Source organism: Lithobates pipiens, unplaced genomic scaffold (assembly GCF_037356315.1).
Source record: "Lithobates pipiens isolate NorthernLeopardFrog02 unplaced genomic scaffold, aLitPip1_a1.2 Scaffold_19, whole genome shotgun sequence".
NCBI classification, from domain to species: domain Eukaryota; kingdom Metazoa; phylum Chordata; class Amphibia; order Anura; family Ranidae; genus Lithobates; species Lithobates pipiens.
In genome coordinates, this window is record NW_027507764.1 from 177,167,308 (window position 1) to 177,194,145 (window position 26,838).

The following is a 26,838-nucleotide window of genomic DNA, read 5'->3' on the forward strand; positions in this document are numbered from 1 at the left end:
GTTCATGACAGTCATTTGTTAGTATGAAAATAACATTGACAAGATGTGGATCTTTTTCTATGTATGTATACTACAGCTGGTGTCATCTTCTTGTTGCTGTAATATAGCGAGTGCAGATGGTGTTGTGTAAGATTTCTTTTCCTAGAAAATAACAGGATGTCAAACGGCTGTAATTACAGGTCAGCCATTGAAGAAGGGAAAGGAATCTACAATAACATTAAAAACTTTGTTCGCTTTCAGCTTAGCACGTAAGTAGAGCATTGTTCCTTTTGTTATAGTCTGACATTTCTGCCGTCACACTACCATTTGTCCTACATTGTGTAAACCTGAACTGCCGTCACCAACTTGTACACATGATGAAACTGACCCCATGTTATTCTACCATAGAAAATCAGTTCTGCTCTGTTAAATGTAGTGAAAAATGTTTTTGTTGTGATGAAGAACACACAGGGACTGTATTGCGATTATCTGTAGTCAATTGCCATTGAATAGCAGCTGAAACAGAGATTATTAAATCCAACCTTTTACACTTTTGCTAATATTTTGTTCCTCCTTTTAGGAGTATTGCTGCGCTGACTTTAATATCTCTTGCAACTTTAATGAATTTCCCCAACCCCCTCAATGCCATGCAGATATTATGGATAAATATTATAATGGATGGTCCTCCTGCCCAAAGGTAAGATTGACTTGTATACTGGACTGTTAAATTTAAAGAGACACCGAGCCTTCATGTGCCCGGAGGAAAGATTGTTAAATGCCAATAACAGCCAGTCGTATTCTTCCTTGTCTCATTGTTCATTATGGGAGAATTAAAGGAAGAATTTGATTAAGTATGAACATTAAAATGAGCATTTTTTTGATAGAAAATTACTTGGAACCCCCCCAAACACACACATATATATATATATATATATATATATATATATACATATATACATATATACATATATATACATATATATATATATATATATATATATATATATATATATATACATATATATATATATACTTTTTTTTTTTTTTTTATCGTACAGAACACAGAGCCATAGTAGTTACTATGTGGGTTATAGTCAACCTTCAGGTGCTGGACACTGGCACACCCTAAACAGGAAGTTGCCTCCCTATATAACTCCTCCCACTACTGGAAGTAATTTGTTTTTCCGCCAGTATCTAAGGTGTTGGTCACGAGTGAAGTGAATGTGCTGTGCTGAGCTCCTCTGGAGCAATCCTTGCTGGGGCTAGGTATGCAGCCGGATCCATTCGAAGTGTCTTTTAGGCCAAATTGAATGGTACGGTCTCGTGTCCGAAGAGACAAGGTTTTGCCTGTAACGCTTCTCTTTTTAGAGAGCTGGACCCTGGGATCCAGTACTTTTGGTATTAAGGCCATAAAGTTTTACTGGCGGGGTGCTTTTTACAGGTCCAGGATTGTGGGTTCCCAGAGGGTCCCCGGTTCCTGAAGGTTTGTTAACGGAACCCACCGTGAAGGGTGAAGATTGGGTCTGTTGGTTTTGCCACAGAAAACCCTGCGGCGAGAAAGGTAAGTGGAATTTTAATTGTTAAATTTTCTTATGAAATCTCCTTTAACCACCTTCAGACCGGACCATTTTGCTGGTAAATGACCAGAGGTCTTTTTACAATTTGGCACTGCGCTGCTTTAACTGGTAATTGCGCGGTCATGCAATGTTGTACCCAAACAAAATTTGCGTCCTTTTCTTCCCACAAATAGAGCTTTCTTTTGATGGTATTTGATTGCCTCTGCGATTTTTATTTTTTGCGATATAAACGTAAAAAGACCGCAAATTTTGAAAAAAAAATGATATTTTCTACTTTTTGTTATTAGAAAAATCCAATAAACTCAATTTTAGTCATATATTTAGGCCAAAATGTATTCAGCCACATGTCTTTGGTAAAAAAAAAGTCAATAATTGTATATTTATTGGTTCGCGCAAAAGTTGTCACATCTACAAACTAAGGTACGTTTTCTGGAATTTACGCAGCTTTTAGTTTACGACTGCCTATCTAATTTCTTGAGGTGCTAAAATGGCAGGGAAGTACAAAACCCCCCCAAATGACCCCATTTTGGAAAGTAGACACCCTAAGGAAATTGATAAGTGGCATGTTGAGCCCATTGAATATTTTATTTTTTTGCCTCAAGCGATTGAATAATGACAAAAAAAAAAATTTTTTTTTTTTTTTACACAAAGTTGTCACTAAATGATATATTGCTCACACATGCTATGGGCATATGTGAAATGACACCCCAAAATAAATTCTGCTGCTTCTCCTGAGTACGGGGATACCACATATGTGGGACTTTTTGGGAGCCTAGCCGCGTACGGGGCCCCGAAATCCAAGCACCGCCTTCAGGCTTTCTAAGGGCGTAAATTTTTGATTTCACTTCTCACTACCTATTAGTTTTGAAGGCCATAAAATGCCAAGATGGCACAAAACCCCCACAAATGACCCAATTTTAGAAAGTAGACACCCCAAGCTATTTGCTGAGAGGCATGTTGAGTCCATGGAATATTTTATATTTTGCCACAAGTTGCGGGAAAATTACAAACTTTTTTTTTTTTTTTTTCACAAAGTTGTCACTAAATGATATATTGCTCACGCATGCCATGGGCATATGTGAAATGACACCCCAAAATAAATTCTGCTGCTTCTCCTGAGTACGGGGATACCACATATGTGGGACTTTTTGGGAGCCTAGCCGCGTACGGGGCCCCGAAAACCAAGCACCGCCTTCAGGCTTTCTAAGGGCGTAACAGTTTTGAAGGCCATAAAATGCCAAGATGGCACAAACCCCCCCCAAATGACCCCATTTTGGAAAGTAGACACCCCTAAATTTAGGGGTACACTAGTGAGACTAGGTAATAAATGGCGGGTGCCCTGAAACTATAAAAAAAATAACTAACCAACCAGCGTCACCTGTAACAGTTATATGGTGATCACTGGTGAAAGGGTTAACTGGGGGCAATCAGGGGGCTTTATGAGGTAGTATATGGGGGTCCCTGGCGCTATAAAAAGCTGCGGCGAACCTAAATACCTACCTGCCTAACTAGCGTCACCTGTGACACTAATACAACGATCAGAAAAACTATCGCTTATTAGGCTGGGTTCACACTGGAGCGATGCGGGAACGCCATGAATCCGCGGCGGGTTCCCGCATCGCATGCCTCCCGGCGCCAGTTCACACTGCCCTATGCGAACTGCTGGGAGTGTCAGTGAAATGTTAATGACACCCCCAGATCAGTTTGCATATCGCAGTGTGATCTGCAAACTCGGATCGCATGGTGTGAACACCCATGCGATCCGATTCTGCTGCGGGCCAAAAAAAGGGTCCCGTGCGAATTTGCGGCGGGTGCGACACGAATTCAGCCATACTATCTGTATGGCTGAACTCGAATCGCACAGAGATCGGATGTGATTTGCACTGCAGTGCGGTGCGAATCACATTCGTTCTCATAAACCGCTGCAATGTGAACCCAGCCTTAATGACACTGGCGACGGGGGGTGATCACGGGGTTAAACCTTTATTGGGGGGTTAGGGGGGCACATTAGAACTAAAGGGGGCTAACCCTAACTGCCCTAACAGTTATTACAGTCACAAATGACACCAATGCAAAAAAAAAAAAAAAAGCAATTGGTGTCACTGTGACTGGGGGGGCAGGGGTAATTGGGGGGGTGATCGGGGGGTAAAGGGGGGGTGTGAGTGTGCCTGGCATGTTCTACTGTATGTGTGGTGTGTTGGTGCAACTCACCGAACCTCTCTCCTCGGTGCCGGAACGAAAAATACCGACACGGAGGAGAGAATACATCACTTCCTCTCCTGTGTTTACATTACAGGAGAGGAAGTGATGTCACGGGACATTTTCATTCGTCGGGAGCGATCGCGAGGGGGTGGCCATGAATGAATGGCTGTCCCCTCGTCCGGGATCGCTCCCGAACGAATACCGACCGCCGCAGGCACCGGGCGGGGGCCCGATCGGGCCCCCGACCGGCGGGCAGGCAAGGACATGCATGTAAGCCCTTATGCCTGCCCGTGCCATTCTGTCGACGTACATCGGCGGTCGGCAAGTGGTTAAAGTAAATGTTGTCATGCCTAAGTGTCACCACTGGGGGCTGTATGGAGCACGTGCCTTTTCATGCTTTGCTCAAAGTCACGCTCTGTCACAGGAGCAGCAGACTTTTTTCCTCCAGCTAGCAGGCAGACCTCCGGTAAGTTTGGGGGGTTTCACTTCCTCCAGACACCCCCACCTGAGCTGAACTCTTTCCCTTTTCAAAAGGCTTAGTATAGGGGAGAAATAGAAACGATCGGCAGTGGCATTTTCTTTCACCGCCCCTACACAGCGGCGGCTTCCAGGTCTCCTCCACACCATCCCACCCTCACTCAGCTGATCCCGTAGGATCGGAGGCCCGTGCTTGTGTGGGAAAACCTTTTTTTGAAAAAGGAAGGGGGGCGCAATGCGATGGTGGGGGCGGGGCTTAGCACGGCATTGGTGTCCTCCAGCGCTGGAGTGTGTTTTAAAAAAAGAAAAACTCTGTTTATGCTGGCTGCAAAGTTGTCGGAGGGACAAAAGAGCAAAGAAGAGCATGAAAGAGGTTTTGGTGATGCAGGCATTTCCTATTTGACACATTTCCTATTTGACACATTTCCTATTTGACACATTTCCTATTTGCATCAGGCTGAGCATTAATAGCAGCGGCAGTAGCTGGACTATTGTTCAAGCAGTGGATGTGATTTCTTCTGGTAGTACCTCTGCTTTGTGCATCGGGCTATGGTCGGGGGGGGGGGTCCAAAAAAGAGCTAAAAGGGTCTCCCTCAAGCTCTGGAAAGACCTACTGATCTCTACAAATGGCATATGGCATCCTCCCCTGAGAGGGGGTGGCTGGTCAGAGTGAGCATCAGGGGGAGATATTTGCGTAATTGTTTTTAAAACACAAATTTTAAAGTTTAAAAAAATTGTGTTTGAAAACCCCTTGATCACCCCTTCCTAGTCAGTGTCATTAGTACAGTGACTGTGTATAGTATTATCACTGATCACTGTATTCGTGTCACTGGTGATTTCAGTTAGTTCCCACTCAGTGTCATTTAGTGTCAGATTGTCTGCACCACTATCACAGTCCTAATAATAAGTTGCTGCTCACCACCCTTACTGGTATTCAAAAAAAAATAAAAATGGTATGTTTTTCAAAAACTTTTATAGTGTTAATACTTTTAACCACTTCCGGACCGCCGCACGCTGATGTACCTCCCTTCTTTGGCTAGCTGCTATAACCGCGATATCCCCACGTTCGGCCGGCGGTCCGGTACAGGATAAAAGTGGTCTCTGTGGTGGATTTGCCACAAGATCACTTTTATTGGTGCTCTCCGCTGCTTACTGCAGCAGCGGAGGCGGTCGGATCCTTCTCAGTGCTGTGCATGGAGATGAGTGAGGGGAAGCCCCCACCCGTCTCCATGACACTGCAGGACGGAAGTCATAACGTCACTTCCTCCCATAGCTCTTAAAGGGCCATTTTATTTATTTTTATTTTTTTAAATAACAATTTTTATTTTTTGTGTAGATCTGAGGTCTTTTTAACCCCAGATCTCATATTTAAGAGGTCCTGTCATGCTTTTTTTCAATTACAGGGGATGTTTACATTCCTTGTAATAGGAATAAAAGTGACACCATTTTTATTTAAATTTTTTTTAAAACAGTGTAAAAATAAAAGGTAAAATAAATAAGTAAAAAAAAAAATGTTCTTAAACATGCCCCGTCCCGCCAAGCTCGCGTGCAGAAGTGAACGCATACGCGAGTAGCACCCGCATATGAAAACGGTAGTCAAACCACACATGTGAGGTATTGCTGCGATCGGTAGAGCCCTAGACCTCCTCTGGAAAGCAAAACATGCAACCTGTAGAATTTTTTAAATGTCGCCTATGGAGGTTTTTAAGGGTAAAAGTTTGTCGCCATTCCACAAGTGGGCACAATTTTTAAGCGTGACATGTTGGGTATCAATTTACTCGGTGTAACATTATGTTTCACAATATAAAAAAACAAATTGGGCTAACTTCACTGTTGTCTTTATTTTTTATTAAAAAAAGTGTATTTTTTTAAAGACCGCTGCACAAATATGGTGTGACTAAAAGTATTGCAACGACTGTTTTTCTAACACCCTAGAGAATAAAATGGCAATGTATTATGTTTGGGGGTTCTAAGTAATTTTCTAGTAAAAAAAAACCTGTTTTAACTTGTACACCCCACATCTAAAAAGAGACGCTTGGTCCTTAAGTGGTCAATGTATTTTTTGTGTGCGCTTTCTAGTTTCTGGACTCCCAGCATGCACCTGTGACACATGGACATATGACTCAACAGAAAATGCCCCAAAAATGCAGTTAAAGCGTGCTTTTGATGCATTTCCATTGACTTACAATGGAAGGTCCCTTTTTGGTGCTTTTTTGAAAAACTGGACGAAATATGCAACCTACAGGACTTTTCAAAACACAGAGCACCACAGCTCAGTGATGTGAACAGTTACATAGCATTTAAAGGGGAATCGTTTTTTGTGTACTTTTGTTGCACTGGAAAAGCATGGCAAAAGTACACCAGTGTGAAAGGAGCCTAAGGCCTGCAACTGTTTTGTTTTTCAAACATGTATAGATATGTTGATTTCATATAGCATCGCCAATGTTTGAACAGACATTTCTCATAGCGTTGCCTTAGATCTGAACAGGGCCAATATATAAACCTTTTATTCTCTGTATTACAGATAATGTTGCTTCTTCTAAATGAACCTTTTTGTATTCATGAGGTTCCCATCAGCTAGGTAGATATAAATATTAATAAGGGTGTACACCGCTTGTTTCTTGGCACAGTCCATTCTCTGTGCTTCTGAGAATTCGAATACTTTGCTGGGTTTATCCCAGCACACGCCACAGATTCCTAATGGGTCCCAAATAGTTTCTGCAATGTCGGATTATTTCCTGACATTTTATACACAGTTTTGCTATTTATCACAGTCACACACAGGTTTGTGTAAGCCCTTGTACACACGGTCGGACATTCCGACAACCAAATCCATCGGATTTTGTCCAAAACTTGTGTTGCATACACACGGTCGGACAAAGTTGTCGGAAAATCCGATCGTTCAGATCGTGATGACGTTATTTCGTTACGACGGGACTACGTTCAGGCTAGTAGCCAATAGATTTGGTCTAGGAATTTGATCTGAGCATGCGTGTGGCACTTTGTCCGATCGGAATCCTCTACAAACGATCAGACTTTGTCTGATCGGATCATGTTGTCGGAAAATTTTATAGCCCATCTCTAAAACGTTGTCGGTCGGATATTCCGACGGAAACAGTCCGATGGCGCCCACACACGTTCGGATTATCCGACAACACGGTCTGATCGGACATTTTCCGTCGGAATGTCCGACCTTGTGTACAAGGGCTAAGAGTATTTATATGATTTAGTGCAGATTTTACTCGGGCTCTACTATTGATCCAATTTTTTATTTTTATTTTGCATTTTACATTCACCTTCTGCCATTGCTTGCTTTTCTTAAATGGAATATGATGTCTATAAAGTGCCGATTAGGAAATTTGGATTTCACATTATTTTAAATTGTGTAGCAGGTTTTTGGTCTCTGATGAACTCTAACCTTTTTTTTGTTTTTTCTTGTTTTTAAGTCTTGGGGTAGAGCCTGTTGACAAGGACGTTATTAGAAAACCACCAAGAAACCCAAAGGATAGCATATTGACCAAAAACTTGATCATAAAAATTCTGATCTCTTCCATCATCATAGTGTGCGGAACGTTATTTGTCTTCTGGAGAGAGGTTTGTCATTTTTCTATGTTTGCACAAATGGGGGTTTGTCGTTAGTGTTGGTTATCGATTTAGTTTTTGTTTTAATTTTTTTTGCATGTTCTTAGAGATAATTGCACGGTTTAGGTCACAACCAAAATGGCACAAATTGAAAAATGTCAAGTGATGGTGCATTGTACAATTTCAAGTTTATACTTATTCTAGTGCTAAATAGTCAAGTTACCTGCGCTTGGTGTCTTATGATAATCGAGACTGCAGCTCCCACTATAGCCGAATACAAGATATGAGTAATATTAAAAATTAAAAAATGGTGCGCTCTCTATAAATCATAAAACATACAACACATACCAATATGAGTCCACCATAAAGTGCTATTGTGTAAAGAAGTTCATACCCGATAAACTCATTACTCTAATAAATTCAAAGTTACACAAAAAAATCAAAAAAATACTTAATCCCCAAATTGTGTTTGTGCTTTAAAACCATCATCTGTGCAATGACTTATCTCCAGAGACTCCTTCTGAGAAGATGGTATGGTCACTTGCTAGCTTGGCAGAATTCACAGGCAGCTTAACAATTGAGACACAGAAGATGAATCCAATGTAGATTTACTTCAGATAAGAACAGTGTTTTTTTATAGTCTTTTTGAAGTGTAATAAGACAATGACTTGCCTAACCCCATTTTCAGCAGGAAAAGTGAAACTAGACTGTACAGCAGAGTGAAGCAGTGAGTGCCTTGTTGGGGACTGCAAACTATGGACAAAATGGGTGGGGTGGGAGGTGGAGAGAAACGCACCAAAGACACAAAAACAGCAATAATAGTGCTGCTGCTGTACAAATCCTATAGTGATTGAAGTTTTATTGCACTGTCCTATTTAAAGTGTATCCTAAACACAAGAGTAAATGTCTAGTATTTTGAAGCTTACCAGCCCTTAGATGTGGTAGCTGCATTTGTTTTGTTTTAGATTTTATTTCCTTTATTATCACCTGGTGATTCTGCCAGTAACACACTACCTGTCCCAGGGTTGACCATGCTCTTCGACTCTGCTGTAGCTATGGAGGTGCAGTGTTAACGTGGGACAGGAAGTGTGTTAGGACTACAGAAACCTATATATATCTCCTTTTTTTTTTTCTTTTTTATAAGTCTGCATCCCACATGAAAACAAGGTTATCCATGACCATTTTTTTTTATTTTTTTATTTTTTTTTACAGTTGCGGGATAATGTTATCACTCCAAGAGACACAACAATGACTTTCACGTGCTTCGTGTTCTTTGACATGTTCAATGCCTTAAGCTCAAGGTCACAGGTGAGAAATCTTTCCAACATGTTTAAAATGAAGGTCCAGCTTCTGTTTCATGCAGGGCTATGGAGTTCATCTGAGTTTAAAGTGTATGTATAGCCAGAACTTTTTATTTTTTATTTTTTTTTGAGTAGGGAAGGATTCAAATCCCTCCCAGGTATTTGTTGTTCCCCACTAAGCAGATTCCCCCTTTTTATTTGTACTTTGACCATTGTCATGACAGGGAAATTGATGGGAAATTCTAACTTTTAAAGTTGCCCCAAGATAGAGGTGAGGGACACCTTTTCCAGTTACAGCTGTCTAAGAGGGGAGTTTTAGCTATACACCCAATGAAACTTTGCAAAGTTGAACCTTATTGATTTGTATAGCAGCAGAATGTCCCATGTCTTGCATGTCATGCATTCGATTTCCCTTTTAAGGCTTTTTTTCCCCCCTTTATTTTTACCTGGTGATCCAGCCAGCAAGTCTGACTTTTCAACTTCCTTTAAGACCCTCATCACACATAGTATGATAGGCTGCGGTTTACTGCACTGGATGAAAGCGGGTCACTGCTAGGATACACAGAAAACAATTGTTTTCTTTGTGTCCTATTCACACTGCAACACACCCCAGAGGTGTAGGCTGCAATAAAATGCAGACATACTGCTTTTTTCCGCAGCGTACAGGGTAGGATCACATGTCACTGTACAGCAGCACAATGCACTGCTGTACAGTGACCTGAATGAAGTAACACTTTTCTGCACATCAAGTAAAGTTAGTACAAAATAATAAAGGGAACTGTGTGATGCACTTCAGTGAGCCCCTACTGCTGACTCACTGGACGGCTTCCGCACATTAAACCACTGTGGCAGTGTGTACAGGCCCTAATCCACCAAGTAGCAGTTAGAGGATTGGGACAAGCCATTTAACACTTACAAGGGTGCTTACAATGGGCAACTTTTTTCAATTATGTAAAACCTTTTTTCCCAAAAGGGAAAAAATAAAATGTATTTTAGGTTTAATACCACTTTAAAACAAATACATCCATTTTTTTTTTTATTTCTTTTTTACAAACCATGGATATTAAATATGTGTAGCTGTATTTCAGTTCTGTGTACATTTTTCACTTGCTAAACAATGACAACACACATTATTCTATAGCGCCGGTCCCATATACAGTAAATAAGCAATACAATAATATATTTATCTCAGGCAGTCTCTGCATGACCCTTTCTAAACCTCTTAATAATGCCTGTCAGGTCGCTGTGTTTGTGCTGATGTTCTAAAAATACTTGAGTGTTAAGCTACAGTGGAGATGAATGGTTTTAGAGATTAAAAAAATATTTTTGGTGTACACCACAAATCCCACTCCAGATGTTTGGAGATTATTTGGGGAATTTTAAAGAGAGTAAAGGAAAAAAATACTTAATCTCATAAATTCTCTAACTGCCCAGCTCAATCTTGCTGTGGGTCGTCTTCTTGGGCATTGAGAATAGGCTTGGGTATGAGGCTGTGTGTGTGTATGTATATGTGTGTGTATGTATATGTGTGTGTATGTATATGTGTGTGTGTATGTATGTATGTATGTATGTATGTATGTATGTATGTATGTGTGTGTGTGTGTATGTGTGTATATATATATATATGTATATATATATTGTAAGTGATGTTCTTCTGAAAAAAAAAAATCTTGGTTTATATTCTTCTGTCGTTGTTCTTTATGTCTTCCACAGACAAAATCGGTCTTTGAAATTGGCTTGTGCAGCAATAAGATGTTCTGTTATGCGGTTCTTGGTTCTATCATGGGCCAGTTACTCGTCATTTATTTCCCACCTTTACAGAAAGTTTTCCAGACTGAAAGTCTCAGCATCCAAGGTATTGGAAAAAGATTAAACTTTTTACTATTGAAGCCTTTTGATTTAAAGGCTGGATTTACCTTTATTTGAAGAAATGCAAGTTTTTGCAGGAAAAAATGTGCATGAGTTTTTATTTTTTTACAGGATACTGTAAATCATTGCACCCACAATAAACAGATCGTAGGGGCATTGTCAGGCCCCTGACAACTCTTCCTCTACTCTATATGGGCTGTAAATTGGTGAGCTGGAGTTTGGTGTCAGTGGACTACAAGTATGCTAAGTACTGCACTCGTAGTCCTTTGAGAAATACAAGTCAGTCATGGTGGCAGAAGAAACTTGTAATTCATTCACAGATTTTAAATGTGTGTGCTAGAATTATTGCTCTCACTTTAAACACTTCAATACTGAGCATTTCACCCCCTTCCTGCCCAGGCCAATTTTCAGTTTTCAGAGCTGTAACATTTTGAGTGACAATTGCGTGGTCATGCAATTCGCTACCCAATTTAATCAGTTCCCCCCCCATAAATAGAGCTTTCTTTTGGTGGTATTTGATTACCTCAGCGGTTTTTATTTTTTGCGCGATAAACAAAAGAAGATCGACATGTTGGGAAAAAATAACACTATTTTTAATAATATCCCAAATTAGAAAAACACACACACACAAAAAAAAAATTTTTTCAGTTCAGGCTGATCTGTATTCATCTACTTATTTTTGGTTAAAAAAAAATCGCAATAAGCGTATATTAAATGGTTTAACACTAGGGGGGCGATCAAGAGGTTAAATGTGTTAACTAGGGAGTGATTCTAACTGTAGGGGGAGGGGACTGACTAGAGGAGACCGATCGCTGTTCATACTTCGTATGAACACACCATTTCTCTCCTCTCCCCTGACAGGACGTGATCTCTGTGTTTACACACACAGATCCACGGTCCTGCTCTGTAACGAGCGATCGCAAATGCCTGGCGGATATCGCTTCCACCGGACACACGGCTTCTCTGTGATGCGGCACGTGCCCCCTATTCTGCCGGGAAGCAGAGGACATTATAGTAGGGAAGTGGTTAATGTTCACGGTGATACCTTATGTGTGGTGCAAACCCTTTCAATATGCGTACTCGCTCTATGTATGCATTCGCTTCTGTGCACAGAGGTATGGAGGCTTTAAACTTTTTTTTTTTCCACACTGTCCCTTTTTAAAAAAAAAATTCTATCACTTTTATTCCTATTACAAGGAATGCAAATATCCCTTGTAAATAGAAAAAAAGTTGACAGGTCCTCTTTATGGAGACATATGTAGTAAAAATAAACCCAAATCTCTACTTTTACCTTTTAAAAGCAGAAGATAAAAAAAATCGACTCCCACCCTGAACCGGAAGTGACATCATGATGTCGCTCCGGTCCTCCAAAAGCCAGAGGCGATCAAAGATGATCTGGTCTTTCATCACCTCCATGACCAGCTGGCAGCACTGTCTCATCAGTTCTCAGGCGTGCTGGTGAAAAGAGTAAGCTCCTTAAGCGAACACACCCCCCCCCCCTTCTGAAAGCATTCCAATGGCTCGTGAGCTGCTTGGAGCGCTTTCATGAAAAAAACAGCCGCTGGGTGAAAAAAAAAAAAAGCAGGGGTTTATGGCTGATTCCTTTAGCCATAACCCCAGTAAGCCACTTGCAAACCGCAACCTATATATAGCTATTGCAGTCGGCAAGTAATTACATTTGAACTCCAGGCAAACAGCGGATTACATAGAATGAAATGCATCTGAAAGCTGTTTTCCATGTCAAAGTATTTGTATTGCTGTCTATTTAGTCCTGAAACTACACAGCTCCTCCATGCAGCATAGCCCTGTCTGGCAAGGCAGACACCCAATATTTTTTTCTCTGTTGCAGTTCAATAACACTTAGGCCGCGTACACACGCGGGGACTGTTCGCCCAACTTTGTCCGCTGAACAGTGTTTCGGCGGACAGTCCGCCCGTGTGTGGGCTTTCAGCGGACAGTTTCAGCGAACAGTCTGCTGAACAAAGTTTTTCGGAAATTCCGAAAAACTGTCCGCTGAAACTTGGTTTCAGCGAACAGTCCCCTCGTGTGTAGGCTTGTTCGTCAAACTAAGTTCCGCGCATGCTCAGAAAGGATTTACACGCCGAAAGTTGTAATGCAGTGTATAGGACGTCGTATTTTCCGTCTTGTCGTACGTGCCGTTCACGTCATCGCGCACGGTTTCAGCAAACTGTTCGTTCGTCGTGTGTGGGCAAGTCCGTCCATGCTAATTTTGAGCGGACTGTTCGCTGAAACTGTTTGACGGACAAAGTTGAGCGAACAGTCCCCGCGTGTGTACGCGGCCTTACAGGTCTTGTCTTTTCTTCAGCTTGCGATTAGACAATGAAAGGAGAAGCAGTAGCTCTTCTTTTTCTCTGCTCTCGCTTCATTTTAGTATTTCAGCATGTCCTTTGTTAGCACATTAGCATTGCAGAACAATTGACTGACTGTCTGCTTATGTAACCTCTCCCTCCCCCCAGTCTGGGCTCTGCTGTACATTGGATTACAAGAAACTGATACCACATCAAACTCAAGTACTTAAGTGCTTGCCATTATAAAAAAAAACATTTAAGTACATACTAATTATTGCATTAATTTGTCTTTTATATCTGCCTGGAGTTTATCTTTCGGTAGAAAGGAAAAATACGTTTTATAGGCGCTGTAGATATTTTAGAATAGGGGGGGAAATAAAGTTAAACCCCTATTTTTTTTGGCTTTTGAGATAGCATGGAAGTTTTAAAAACCCAGACAGGTTTTTATTGCTTAGTAACATCCATTCAGTACCACACCCCTTCCGTTCCTTTGTGTACAAGTGCACAGCCATCAGTGACACTGTCAACGATATTTCAAGCTCAACAACATTTTGGAGCCCACAGCTGTCCCCTTTCTGTCACCTTGAGAAAGGGATCCACTGTGGCCCTAAAACATTGGTGTGTTAAAGTGTAACTAAAGGCAAAACTTTTTTTAGGCTACTTTCACACTGGGGCGGCGGGTCTGTTAGCGGTAAAGCGCCGCTAGTTTTAGCGGCGATTTACCACTGTTTAAGCATCGATTTTCAGCCGCTAGCAGGATGCATAAACCCCCAAGAAGGGGTTAAAAGCGTCAGTGTTGCGGCGCTCATTCCAATGGGCAGGGACGGTGTACATCGCTCCTACACTGCCCCAAAGATGCTGCTTGCAGGACTTTTTTTCTCGTCACACAAGCACACCACCCCAGTTTTATGTGATGGACCAACACAAAGTGCCACATAATTGTGTAGTGGAAGGAAAATGATAAATGGTTTTCAACATGCGTTGCAAATAAATATGTGAAAAGTGCAGCTTGCATTTGTATTCAGCCCCCTTTACTCTGATACCCCTAACTAAAATCTAGTGGAACCAATTACCTTCAGAAGTCCCAGAGTCAGAGTCCACCCGTGTGTAATTTAATCTCCATATAAATACAGCTGTTCTGTGAAGCCCTCAGAGGTTTGTTACAGAACCTTGGTGAACAAACAGCATCATGAACTTCAAGGAGCACACCAGACAGGTCAGGCATAAAGTCGTGCAGAAGTTTAACCACTTTCAGACCGGACCATTTTGCTGGTAAATGACCAGAGGTCTTTTTACAATTCGGCACTGCGCTGCTTTAACTGGTAATTGCGCGGTCATGCAATGTTGTACCCAAACAAAATTTGCGTCCTTTTCTTCCCACAAATAGAGCTTTCTTTTGATGGTATTTGACTGACTCTGCGATTTTTTATTTTTTGCGATATAAACGTAAAAAGACCGCAAATTTTGAAAAAAAATGATATTTTCTACTTTTTGTTATTAGAAAAATCCAATAAACTCAATTTTAGTCATACATTTAGGCCAAAATGTATTCAGCCACATGTCTTTGGTAAAAAAAAGTCAATAATTGTATATTTATTGGTTTGCGCAAAAGTTGTCACATCTACAAACTAAGGTACGTTTTCTGGAATTTACGCAGCTTTTAGTTTACGACTGCCTATCTCATTTCTTGAGGTGCTAAAATGGCAGGGCAGTACAAAACCCCCCCAAATGACCCCATTTTGGAAAGTAGACACCCTAAGGAAATTGATAAGAGGCATGTTGAGCCCATTGAATATTTTATTTTTTTGCCTCAAGCGATTGTGTAAAAAAAATAAAAAATTTTTTTGTCATTATTCAAAGTTGTCACTAAATGATATATTGCTCACACATGCTATGAGCATATGTGAAATGACACCCCAAAATAAATTCTGCTGCTTCTCCTGAGTACGGGGATACTACATATGTGGGACTTTTTGGGAGCCTAGCCGCGTACGGGGCCCCGAAAACCAAGCACCGCCTTCAGGCTTTCTAAGGGCGTAAATTTTTGATTTCACTTCTCACTACCTATTACAGTTTTGAAGGCCATAAAATGCCAAGATGGCACAAAACCCCCACAAATGACCCCATTTTAGAAAGTAGACACCCCAAGCTATTTGCTGAGAGGCATTTTGAGTCCATGGAATATTTTATATTTTGCCACAAGTTGCGGGAAAATTACAAACTTTTTTTTATTTTTTTCACAAAGTTGTCACTAAATGATATATTGCTCACGCATGCCATGGGCATATGTGAAATGACACCCCAAAATAAATTCTGCTGCTTCTCCTGAGTACGGGGATACCACATATGTGGGACTTTTTGGGAGCCTAGCCGCGTACGGGGCCCCGAAAACCAAGCACCGCCTTCAGGCTTTCTAAGGGCGTTACAGTTTTGAAGGCCATAAAATGCCAAGATGGCACAAACCCCCCCCCAAATGACCCCATTTTGGAAAGTAGACACCCCTAAATTTAGGGGTACACTAGTGAGACTAGGTAATAAATGGCGGGTGCCCTGAAACTATAAAAAAAATAACTAACCAACCAGCGTCACCTGTAACAGTTATATGGTGATCACTGGTGAAAGGGTTAACTAGGGGGCAATCAGGGGGCTTTATGCGGTAGTATATGGGGGTCCCTGGCGCTATAAAAAGCTGCGGCGAACCTAAATACCTACCTGCCTAACTAGCGTCACCTGTGACACTAATACAGTGATCAGAAAAACGATCGCTTATTAGGCTGGGTTCACACTGGAGCGATGCGGGAACGCCACAAATCCGCGGCGGGTTCCCGCATCACATGCCTCCCGGCGGCAGTTCACACTGCCCTATGCGAACTGCTGGGAGTGTCAGTGAAATGTTAATGACACCCCCAGATCAGTTCGCATATCGCAGTGCGATCTGCAAACTCGGATCGCATGGTGTGAACACCCATGCGATCCGATTCTGCTGCGGACCAAAAAAGGGTCCCGTGCGAGTTTGCGGCGGGTGCGACACGAATTCAGCCATACTATCTGTATGGCTGAACTCGAATCGCACAGAGATCGGATGTGATTTGCACTGCAGTGCGGTGCGAATCACATCCGTTCTCATAAACCGCTGCAATGTGAACCCAGCCTTAGTGACACTGGCGACGGGGGGTGATCACGGGGTTAAACCTTTATTGGGGGGGTTAGGGGGGTACCTTAGAACTAAAGGGGGCTAACCCTAACTGCCCTAACAGTTATTACAGTCACAAATGACACCAATGCAAAAAAAAAAAAAATCAATTGGCGTCACTGTGACTGGGGGGGCAGGGGTAATTGGGGGGTAAAGGGGGGGTGTGAGTGTGCCTGGCATGTTCTACTGTATGTGTGGTGTGTTGGTGCAACTCACCGAACCTCTCTCCTCGGTGCCGGAACGAAAAATACCGACACAGAGGAGAGAATACATCACTTCCTCTCCTGTGTTTACATTACAGGAGAGGAAATGATGTCACGGGACATTTTCATTCGTCGGGAGCGATCGCGAGGGGGTGGCCATGAATGAATGGCCGTCCCCTCGTCCGGGATCGCTCCCGAACGAATACCGACCGCCGCAGGCACCGGGCGGGGGCCCGATCAGGCCCCCGACCGGCGGGCAGGCAAGGACGTACATGTAAGCCCTTATGCCTGCCCGTGCCATTCTGTCGACGTACATCGTCGTGCGGCGGTCGGCAAGTGGTTAATGCAGGTTTGGGTTATAAAAAAAAAAAAAAAATCTAAAGCTTTGAGCTTCTCACGGAGCACTGTTCAGTCCGTCATCTAATAATGGAAAGAGTATGGCACAACTGCAAATCTACCAAGACATGGCCGTCCACCTAAACTGACAGGCTGGGCAAGGAGAGCATTAATCAGAAGCAGCTAAGAGGCCCTTGGTAACTTTGGAGGAGCTTCAGAGATCCACAGCTCAGGTGGGAGAACAATAAATCCTGTATTCCAAAAATCTGGCCTTTAGAGAAGAGTGGCCAGAAGAAAGCCATAGTTGAAAGAAAGCCATAAGAAGTCCCATTTGCAGTTTGCGAGAATCCATGTGGGGGGCACAGCAAACATGGAAGAAGGTGCTCTTGTCAGATGAGACCAAAATTTTATGTTTTGGTCTAAAAACAAAATGCTATGTGTGGCGGAAAACTAACTGCACATCACCCTGAACAAACCATCCCCACCGTGAAGTGTGGTGGTAGCAACATGATGTGGGGATGCTTTTTCTTTAGCAGGGACAAGGAAGCTGGTCAGAGTTGATGGAAAGATGGATGGAGGCAATCTTAGAAGAAAGTCTGATAGTCTACAAAAGACTTGAGACTGGGGTGGAGGCAGGGGAGGGCTGGCAGCCTTAGGCCTGGGGGGCAAGTCCAGTCAAGTGGCCCATTGAACCACTGAATCAGCTCACCACCCATCTACACCACATTCCCTGTACAGAGAGAGAGGGAGACTGCTCCACATTGCCCCAAAGAGAGAGAGACTGCTTGACACTGCCTGCACAGAGAGAGACTGCTTGACACTGCCTGCACAGAGAGAGACTGCTTGACACTGCCTGCACAGAGAGAGACTGCTTGACACTGCCTGCACAGAGAGAGACTGCTTGACACTGCCTGCACAGAGAGAGACTGCTTGACACTGCCTGCACAGAGAGAGACTGCTTGACACTGCCTGCACAGAGAGAGACTGCTTGACACTGCCTGCACAGAGAGAGACTGCTTGACACTGCCTGCACAGAGAGAGACTGCTTGACACTGCCTGCACAGAGAGAGACTGCTTGACACTGCCTGCACAGAGAGAGACTGCTTGACACTGCCTGCACAGAGAGAGACTGCTTGACACTGCCTGCACAGAGAGAGACTGCTTGACACTGCCTGCACAGAGAGACTGCTTGACACTGCCTGCACAGAGAGAGACTGCTTCACACTGCCTCCACAGAGAGAGACTGCTTCACACTGCCTCCACAGAGAGAGACCCCGCTTCACACTGCCTGCACAGACCTCGCTTCACACTGCCTGCACAGAGAGAGCAGTCACTTTCTGTGCAGGCACTGTGAAGCAGTCAGTCTCTGTACAGGCAGTGTGAAGTGGAGCAGTCTCTCAGAGAATGTAGCAGTCTCTCAGAAAGAGACTGCATGATTGCCCCCAGAGAGACTGAGAAAAAGAGCTTGCCCCTTCCCCACACCCAGTACACAGACCAATGAGACTGCAGGAAGATGAAGATTAAAGACTGTGCTGTCACTGCCACCACACTAAGCACTACCTGTGGAGTCCGGAGCTTCTCTGGTGAGTGAGCACCACACCACTGGGCAAGCCAAGCAAGCAGAGTAGCTGAGAGTCACAGTGAGCGCAGCAGGCTAAACACGCAAGTCCTGCTGTCTCCCCAGCATGAACACCAGATTCACCAGGGTGCAGGTTCCTCCTGTCTCAATTGCGGATAGTAAGAAATGCACATGCAGGTGCATTCCGGAGCACAGGCCAGATTAAGGGCATTGTGGGCCAGGTGCTGCAGTGGAGCAGGTTTAGGAGTGGCAGGGACATGAGGTAAGTAATGTCATATCCCAGCTCTTGCCCATACTTGGTCACAGCCCCACAGGGCTGTAATGTTAGGGAAGCCCAGAAATTGAATTACCAAGCTTCCGTAAGAGCCGTGTGTCGGTGTGTGCTCTGAGGTGAAAGTTTCCATCAGAATACAGTGATCACTGCTGGCAGCTATAGCAGCCAGCACTGATCGCTAAAAAACATAAAGACACGCTGGTTGTACTGTCAGTTGATGGAGTCAAATTCTGTACAACCAGTCTGCACAGAGATAGATTGAAATGTCTGCTGAACCGGCAGAATTTCAATCTGTCTACTGTGGCCTAAGTCCACCAGTCTCTGGGTTTAATAATATCCTCAAATCTTCTGAAAGGGGGGCTCCACTTAGGTGTAGAAATTCACTTTGAACTCCACCTTATTTCCAGAACTCTCTTTAGGGTCCTTTAACACTGAAGGCACTGTACAGGTGTTTTAGTGCTAAAAAATAGCACCTGTAAAGCGCTTCTTATGCCACCCCAGGTTTCCCACTGGGGCGGTGCGCTTGAAGGACATTCTGAAAAGTCCAGCAAGCAGCATTATTGGGGCGGTTTGGGAGAGGTGCCCAGCCCATTGAAATGAATGCAACACGCCCGTTTTTAACACTTTCTTTGGCCACTAGTGGGGGTTAAAAGTGCCCCACTAGCGCCACTAAAACGAGCAGCGCTGTACCACTACCGCCCACATAGCCCCAGTGTGAAAGAACCCTTTGGCATTAGATGTGCAAACAAAAAGGTGAGACCACATCTAATACCTACAGAGAGTAATGGAAATAAGGTGGAGTACAAAGTGAACTGTGTCATTACCTGCAGAGATTGGCATTTAGGGGGGTTAAAGCAGGCAGGGATGAAATGTGATATCAACTATTCTCTGCCTGTCAAATGCCTCTGAAAAGTGACCTGAGCATGGATCACTTTTCAGAGGAGTGGCAGTGGCTGCTGCAAGTGAATACAAGCATTTAGGCTCACACTGGTGTGCTGCGGTTTGGCTGCAGTGCGGGTGTCACACCCCCTCAGACTTCTTTTAGGTTACTCATTGTTGCTGCATGTTCTGAAAGTGCACCAACATGCAGCATGCAGGATGTTTTGTGCACTTTCAGAACATGCAGTAAAAATGTGCATCCTCTATGTCCCAGGGGCAACATGCAGGATGACTGCCAGTACACCAGCACTGCAGCCAAACAGCAGCATGTCAGTGAGAGCCATACCACCTAGCCCTAGGAGGGCAAGGTACTGGCACAGGCTGCTAGAAAAAAACTCTTTGGCTGCAGAGAGGAGGAGCTCACTTGGATGGTCCCAGCCTCCCAGGAGCCTCACTGGATTCCAGCCAACTGCTCAGAATGAGCAGAGAGCAGGTCCAGCCTCTGCCAGCCAATGGTGTGGAGTAGGGAGGGGCGGGGCTGTGCTGTCAGCCCTGACATGAAGACATCGCTGGCTCACCGTACTGGACTCGGCCAGCTCAAGAACTGTGCATGTTGCGGTTTTGAGCTGACTACACAGCAGCCTTTTCCACCACATATCAGAGCAGCCCAGGGGGCAATTGCATCCCTGCCCCCTGGCCCAGCCCTCCCCTGGGTGGAGGTTCACCTTCCAGCAGGACAAGGACCCTAAACATACAGTCAGAGCTACAATGGAATGGTTTAGATTAAAGCAAATTCATGTGTTAGAATGGCCCAGTCCTAAATCCAATTGAGAATCTGTGGCAAGACTTGAAAATTGCTGTTCAGATGCTCTCCATCTAATCTGGCAGAACTTGAGCTATTTTGCAAAGAAGAATGGGCAAATATTTCACTCTCTAGATGTGCAAAGCTGGTAGAGACATACCCAAATAGACTTGCAGCTGTTTTAGCAGTGAAAGGTGGTTCTACAAAGTGTTGACTTGGGGGGGGGCTGAATACAAATGCACGCCACACTTTTCACATATTTATTTGCAAAAAATTTTGAAACACATTTATCGTTTTCCTTCCACTTCACAATTATGTGCCACTTTGTGTTGGTCTATCATATAAAATTTCAAACATTTAAGTTTTTGGTTGAAATAATGCAAAACATGCAAAATTTCAAGGGGTATGAATACGTTTTCAAGGCATTGTATATTTCTGTCTGCGCCCCCATTAGCAAGATTCACCCTCTCTATCTGTCCTGTTTACCATTATCACTGAAAGGCAAAGTTAAAATAAAATCCCAAATTTTGGTTTGTCCCTAGAAAAGTAATAAAGGGGGACTCTTTCACTGGGGACACTAGTTCTGGTGACCTGGAGTTCCCAAGGGCTTGCCTTCCAGAAATTTTCCTTTCACTTCCTGTTGGGCTATGGGGCAGGAAGTGACGGTAAATCTCCAAAATAGGACAAAGATGGCAAAAATAAACCTTACAGTTATAACTCTCCTTTGCTCTATCCAAAATGGGGGAAAAAAAAAAGTTTCTTTTGGCCCCTTTCACACATGTGGACCGGAGCGGATCTGAACGTTCGCTCCATAGAGCGTCGGATGTCCGAGGCGACATATCCGCTGACATCCGATACGCTCTGCAAAATCCAGACTGATTCAAACCCTATTTTCCATCCACCTGTCTGTCTGTAATCATCCCATTCCCCCCCCCCCCCCATAGGGGAGAGCAGATATCTGACAGGTCCGTCCCTGCAGAGTGCAGAGATGGACTTGTCATCTGCCGGCTCAGCGGGGATCAACGTTCCATGCTGAGCAAGCGGAGTAAAAACAGACAGCCCTGTGTGAAAGGGGCCTTAAGGTTTACTCTGTGTAGCTGTAAATTGCTCTTGCAAAAAAAACTCCTAAAATCCTGAGGTTGATTGGTTAAGTGCTGGCACTTTCTTCTGTTATGTTTTTAATGCTATCTGTTCTTTCGGGTAGATCCTCTCTATTTGCATGGTGATTTATGTCACAGAATGAAAAAGATGAAAAAATCCAAGATTTAAGAGTAGGTGGTGATGGGAAATTTTCTAAAGGGGAAGCTGACTTCTGACAGAAGAGATTCGCCCTCAGTTTGGACAGATTTCCTCTCACCTTCTCACGTGTTTGAGTCTCCAAAACGAAAAGTAAAAAAAGTTTTGCCATTTTGATATATATAATTGAAGTTAAACTGCAAATGCTCCTATCACTGTGTACCCAACTACATTACGGTTTTAGCAATATCATATCTAATTGTTCTACATTTCAGACTTGCTGTTCCTAATGGGATTGACGTCTACTGTATGTATTGTATCGGAAATCATTAAAAAAGTTGAGCGGAGTCGAGAGGGTGTTCAGAAGCACAAAGGATCACCGTACTCTTTGTTTCTTGAAGTATGATGCATATTGCATTCTTTTTTTTTTTCTTTTTTTTTAACTGCATACGGGGGAAATGGTGCTTCAATTCCAAGGTACTCCAATGGCTTGCAAGAAAGGAAACCTGCTGCGGCTTTCTGTGTAGTCTTCACAGCTGACAAGAATGGACTTGTGTAAGGCACCAAGCTACAAGTGGAATTTGCAGGAACTGCAGCCCAACGGTTAAAGAACCATACAAGTATTGCAAGGATTTTTGATGTCTTGCAGAGACCAGTGATAAAGGAGGAACAATTATTCTGTGGTGTATGCCTTTTTTCTCTCTCCACCAAAACTTAGGTTTGAGGGTTTTTGTACAGTTAAACCGCTTACGTATGTAGTCAGAGATTTTTTTAATAAATATATATATGTACATAATGATATAATTATATTCCACTTTATGGGGTTTTATTACTAAAAGAAAATGTTTTCTAATGTCTTTGAAGCCGTTTAGTTGAAACGCACATGATGTGCCATGTTTCCTTTTGACCATATTCTTATTCTGTATTTATTTTGAATATCACAGCTTCAGCCTTGTGTATATGTCGCTTGAGAGGACTATATGTGCAGGTTGCTGCCACTGGACAGTATGTTTGTTTTTGCTTGTTTTCAGTACTCTCAAACTTTAAAGAGCACCTTCACTTTGAACTGCAAAGCCAGGACGGCTAAATTGGTTTGTTTTAGTAGTTTTGTTTCTGATTAAATTCTCCTTGAGAAATGCAAATTAATATATTATGCTATTTATTGTCTTTAAAACATATTAATTCACTTGGACTAATTTAAAGACAGGTATTTTTCATTTTTTTTACTTGATATCTGGCAACACTGCTAGAAAGAGAAAGGGGAGGGGGCTATAAATATGTAAGCCATTTCCCCTCTATCACCCCCTGTTCCTCGCCACCGTACTTGTCATCCATCTACATTATCACACAGTTATCTCTCACAGCCAAGTGAGCCAATGAGGAGAGAGCAGAGGTCGGGGCTGAGCCGCAGCTCTGTTTCATGGACGAATTGGTGCAGGGCTCAAGAGCAAGCATGCACTAGTGCCCCCATAGCAAGCAGTTTGCTATTGTGGGCACTAATCAAGGGGGAAAGAGCCAAGAGTGCCAGAGGGGGACCTGAGAAGAAGAGGATCAGGGCTGCTCTGTGCAAAACCAAGAGCAGAAAAGTATGACATGTTTTTAAAAAATGTAAAAAAAAAAAAAAAAAGTTTTCATCAAATTGAGCTGTCCCTGAAGGGAGCATTGGATCTCAGGTCTAGACTTTGGCCCTTGACTTCTGCCCAAATAAAGATTAAAGCCTACCTCCTCCCGCCTCCTGTTATTCAGCTGAAAAAAGACAGACTCTGTAGGCAGTGAACATTCCATTTCACAGTCAACTGACCAGCGACAGGGCTTAATTTTAGGCTGGGTTCACACCGCAGCATGGAGCGGCTCACAGCAGGGGTCCGGTGTGTCTCCATTTACTGTTTCAGGTCTGATTTCTGCCTGAACTTTTGGCTTAATTCTGACCTGAAACAGACCAGAAAGACGCACAGGACTCCTGTGCAATTCGCACCGGAGCCGCTCCAGACATGTCATAATCTGACATGCGAATTGGATGCGGAGAAACCTATATCCAATTCGCAGTAGTGTGAACCCAGCCTTAGGGTATAACTTAATTACAACTTGGGCCAAAGTTGAGCCCTCATATACTGCCTGAGCTAGGGGTCCATTGGGCCCCACAAGGACAGGCATAACAACGGACCTGCAGGTTAGCATTACTGCTAACATTTTTACTACATTTAAATTGTCAACAGAATCGAGATGTTTGAAATCAAAATTGAATAGTCTCATAGCAACACATTAGAGCTGCTGTTTAGATTCTCCCTTTTTTATTATATAAATCAGCTATTGAACAACCATTTGTATTTCAGAACCTAAAAGCTTGTTCTTGTTTGCGGCAGACCTTGCCACCCCTCTAAAATGCAATGTGTGGTTGGCAGGCAGATGTGTCGCCTCTTCACCTCCTGTTTTAATCCTACAAAAAAAGGCCGAACCACCACTCCACTACTATGTGCGTTGCACACAGTTGCAGAGAGGTTGAGGGGCTGCCACATTCATGTTATGTGTTCAATGAGGATACTGCCTGTTAATTGTGACAGGGAGTTATAGCTCAACCACTTGCTTTTGCCCCTGGCCACACGTCTTTGAACCCCTGCTCAAATTCTTCTTTATATTAGTTTGGCTGCCTTGACTGGTGTTGCCACTTCCATCTGAGCACAGCTCTTTAGCTGAATTAATGATTTGTTTTAGCAGACAATTATAGCTATAAAAAAAAAAAAAAAAAGACAGAAACCGGTTTTATTATCTAACATAACCCTGCCTAATTTTGTTTTCTTGGAATTCACACATTTTACTATTCAGTGCTGTGTATAAATACCAATAACAGAATAGTGTGTTTTTATTAAGAGACGTTTATTTTAAGAATTCTACTTGCCTAGGTGGATGCAGCATCGGCCCCCTGCTGGCTCTAAGATTGAGAACTGAGCGATCAAATACCGCTGATCACTCAGTTCTCACTGATCCCTGAGCAGAGAGCTGGTGATTGTCAGTCGCTGCTGTCTGCTGTGCCCTCCGCTGTTTGTGGAATCACGGGTGACTGCAATAGGCCTGATTTATGCAGTTAATACGGCATTATCGGACACATACTGTATATTTTGTCTCTCAATATTTCAGTCTCTAAGGTGAAAGGAGCTGTTAATTGTATACTGCAATGCAGGTTGGCATACATGTGTAAAATGACACAATTTTTTTTTTTTATACTGAAATCAATGAGATGTCTGCCAACGTGTAGTTTAATAGATAAATGAGGTATAACTATGGCCTATGGGTCACCCACTCAGCGCCACCTCAATCCTACAGTGCCAGCAGCAGGTAGATGTGTTGAACTATTCGATATCATATGTTGATGTCTCAGACATTAAAAAAAAAAAAAGTAGTTTAATAGCTTGGTACTAGTGAGCTTTAATCACCAGTGTAGCCCTAACCATACACATGGATCTCTCATCTTCAGCTTTGTAGGTGGGATATCAGTAAATGTGCCCATCCACGGCTAACAGCATCTCCATTGCCAGATTTTATATATATATATACCGTATATATAATTATAAAATCTCTCTCTATAAATATATATATATATATATATATATATATATATATATATATATATATATATATATATATGTATGTATGTATGTAATAGCATAGCCGCAATTCTACATAGAGGCCTGGAAAACATGAAGGAGTTGTTACCAGGACACATTGAGAAATGCTGCAAGTGAGTTATCTGTGTTGACGTATATGCACTTTACACATAGGAGACAGTTAATTGGATGAAAAGCAGTACAGTTAAGTCATGAGTGCAGCATTTATGTGTTAACTCTTCCCTTATTATTTTGTCTACTGCTTCTCATTGCACTGGTCCTTACTGCTATCTGCATCTAATACTGAAGGTCCAAGAAGCAAGGAAAAAATTATCAAATGTTCCAGAACTACTCTTGCAACTGAACTATTTAAGTCACTCATTCGCTGCCTGAAAAAAAAAAAAAACACAGCTGCAGCCTGTCAAAAGAATATTAATAATTTTTTTCCTGTTGTGGGGTGGCGAATTACAATAGTCGCTCCCCTACCTGGTCCCCCTGTGCACAGTTCTCCTACCTGCCAGCTACAACATCACTACAGAACACATTAGTGAGGTAGGGGCAGCCTTGGGGGGACCACATCGCACAGAGGGGGACCAAGCCCTTGACACTCCATAAAGTTCTAGAACAGGAATCTTCAAACTACGACCCTCCAGCTGTTGCAGAACTACACATCCCATTAGGCATTGTATAACTGTCATTCACAGACATGACTAGACATGATGGGAATTGTAGTTACTGAACAAATGGAGGGCCATAGTTTGAAGACCCCTGTTGAACTACAGTTGGAACTGGTATCCAAAAAAGTAAAGTTTGGAGTTGTCACCCACCAAACAGCTATGTTTTTTTTATTTTTATTTTATTTTTTAACAGGCTGCTGCTAGTTTTATTTATTTTTTTCCAGATAGGGACAGGGTCACTTTATTGTTTTACTGATACACTGCAATGTTTCTTTAAGGTATTGTCATTCAGATTTGACCATTTTACATAGCTAATTGTATAATATTGCAGCTACCATGTACTTTATATCTGTCAATCATACTGTACACCTTTTTGGTTAATGTCTATAAAATCGATCGAAAATAAAAACTTTCCTTTTTTTTGTTCAGATACATTAATCTAAATCAATACTTTTGAGACCAGCATAATACGCATGTTCTATTTGCCTTCTACACTGAGCCCAGCTTATAAATGCATGGTTGGATTGTGTGCTCAGCCAGCCTTTCACAACTGTAGTGTTGTGTTGTTTTTTTTAAGGTGTATCTCAGACTTTCACTCATGATTTATTACCAGTGGGCCACTGACCTACAACAGACGTGTGAACAATAAAGTTTTGAACTTTTTACAATATCCCTGTTTTGAAACGGTAAGGCCAGTTTCGCACAGGCTTCAACAGTGCTTGAACAGCAAGCTTTTGCAACGCTTTCGGCAAGCTTTGTTG

At 42.7% G+C, this 26,838-nt stretch overlaps 1 protein-coding gene across 4 annotated transcripts in view; it reads left to right on the top strand.

The window, feature by feature from the left end:
- Positions 1-26,509, top strand: part of ATP2C1 (ATPase secretory pathway Ca2+ transporting 1) — a 204,974-nt gene extending 178,465 nt beyond the window's left edge. For all 4 annotated transcript variants that reach the window (XM_077491506.1, XM_077491504.1, XM_077491505.1 and 1 more), the window contains 6 exons: positions 180-248; positions 560-676; positions 7,682-7,829; positions 9,030-9,125; positions 10,832-10,973; positions 22,074-26,509. In XM_077491506.1, the coding sequence (XP_077347632.1) occupies positions 180-248; positions 560-676; positions 7,682-7,829; positions 9,030-9,125; positions 10,832-10,973; positions 22,074-22,204 (703 nt within the window). In that variant the 3' untranslated portion in view covers positions 22,205-26,509. The remainder of the gene's footprint in view (positions 1-179; positions 249-559; positions 677-7,681; positions 7,830-9,029; positions 9,126-10,831; positions 10,974-22,073) is intronic.
- Positions 26,510-26,838: the final 329 nt, after the last annotated feature.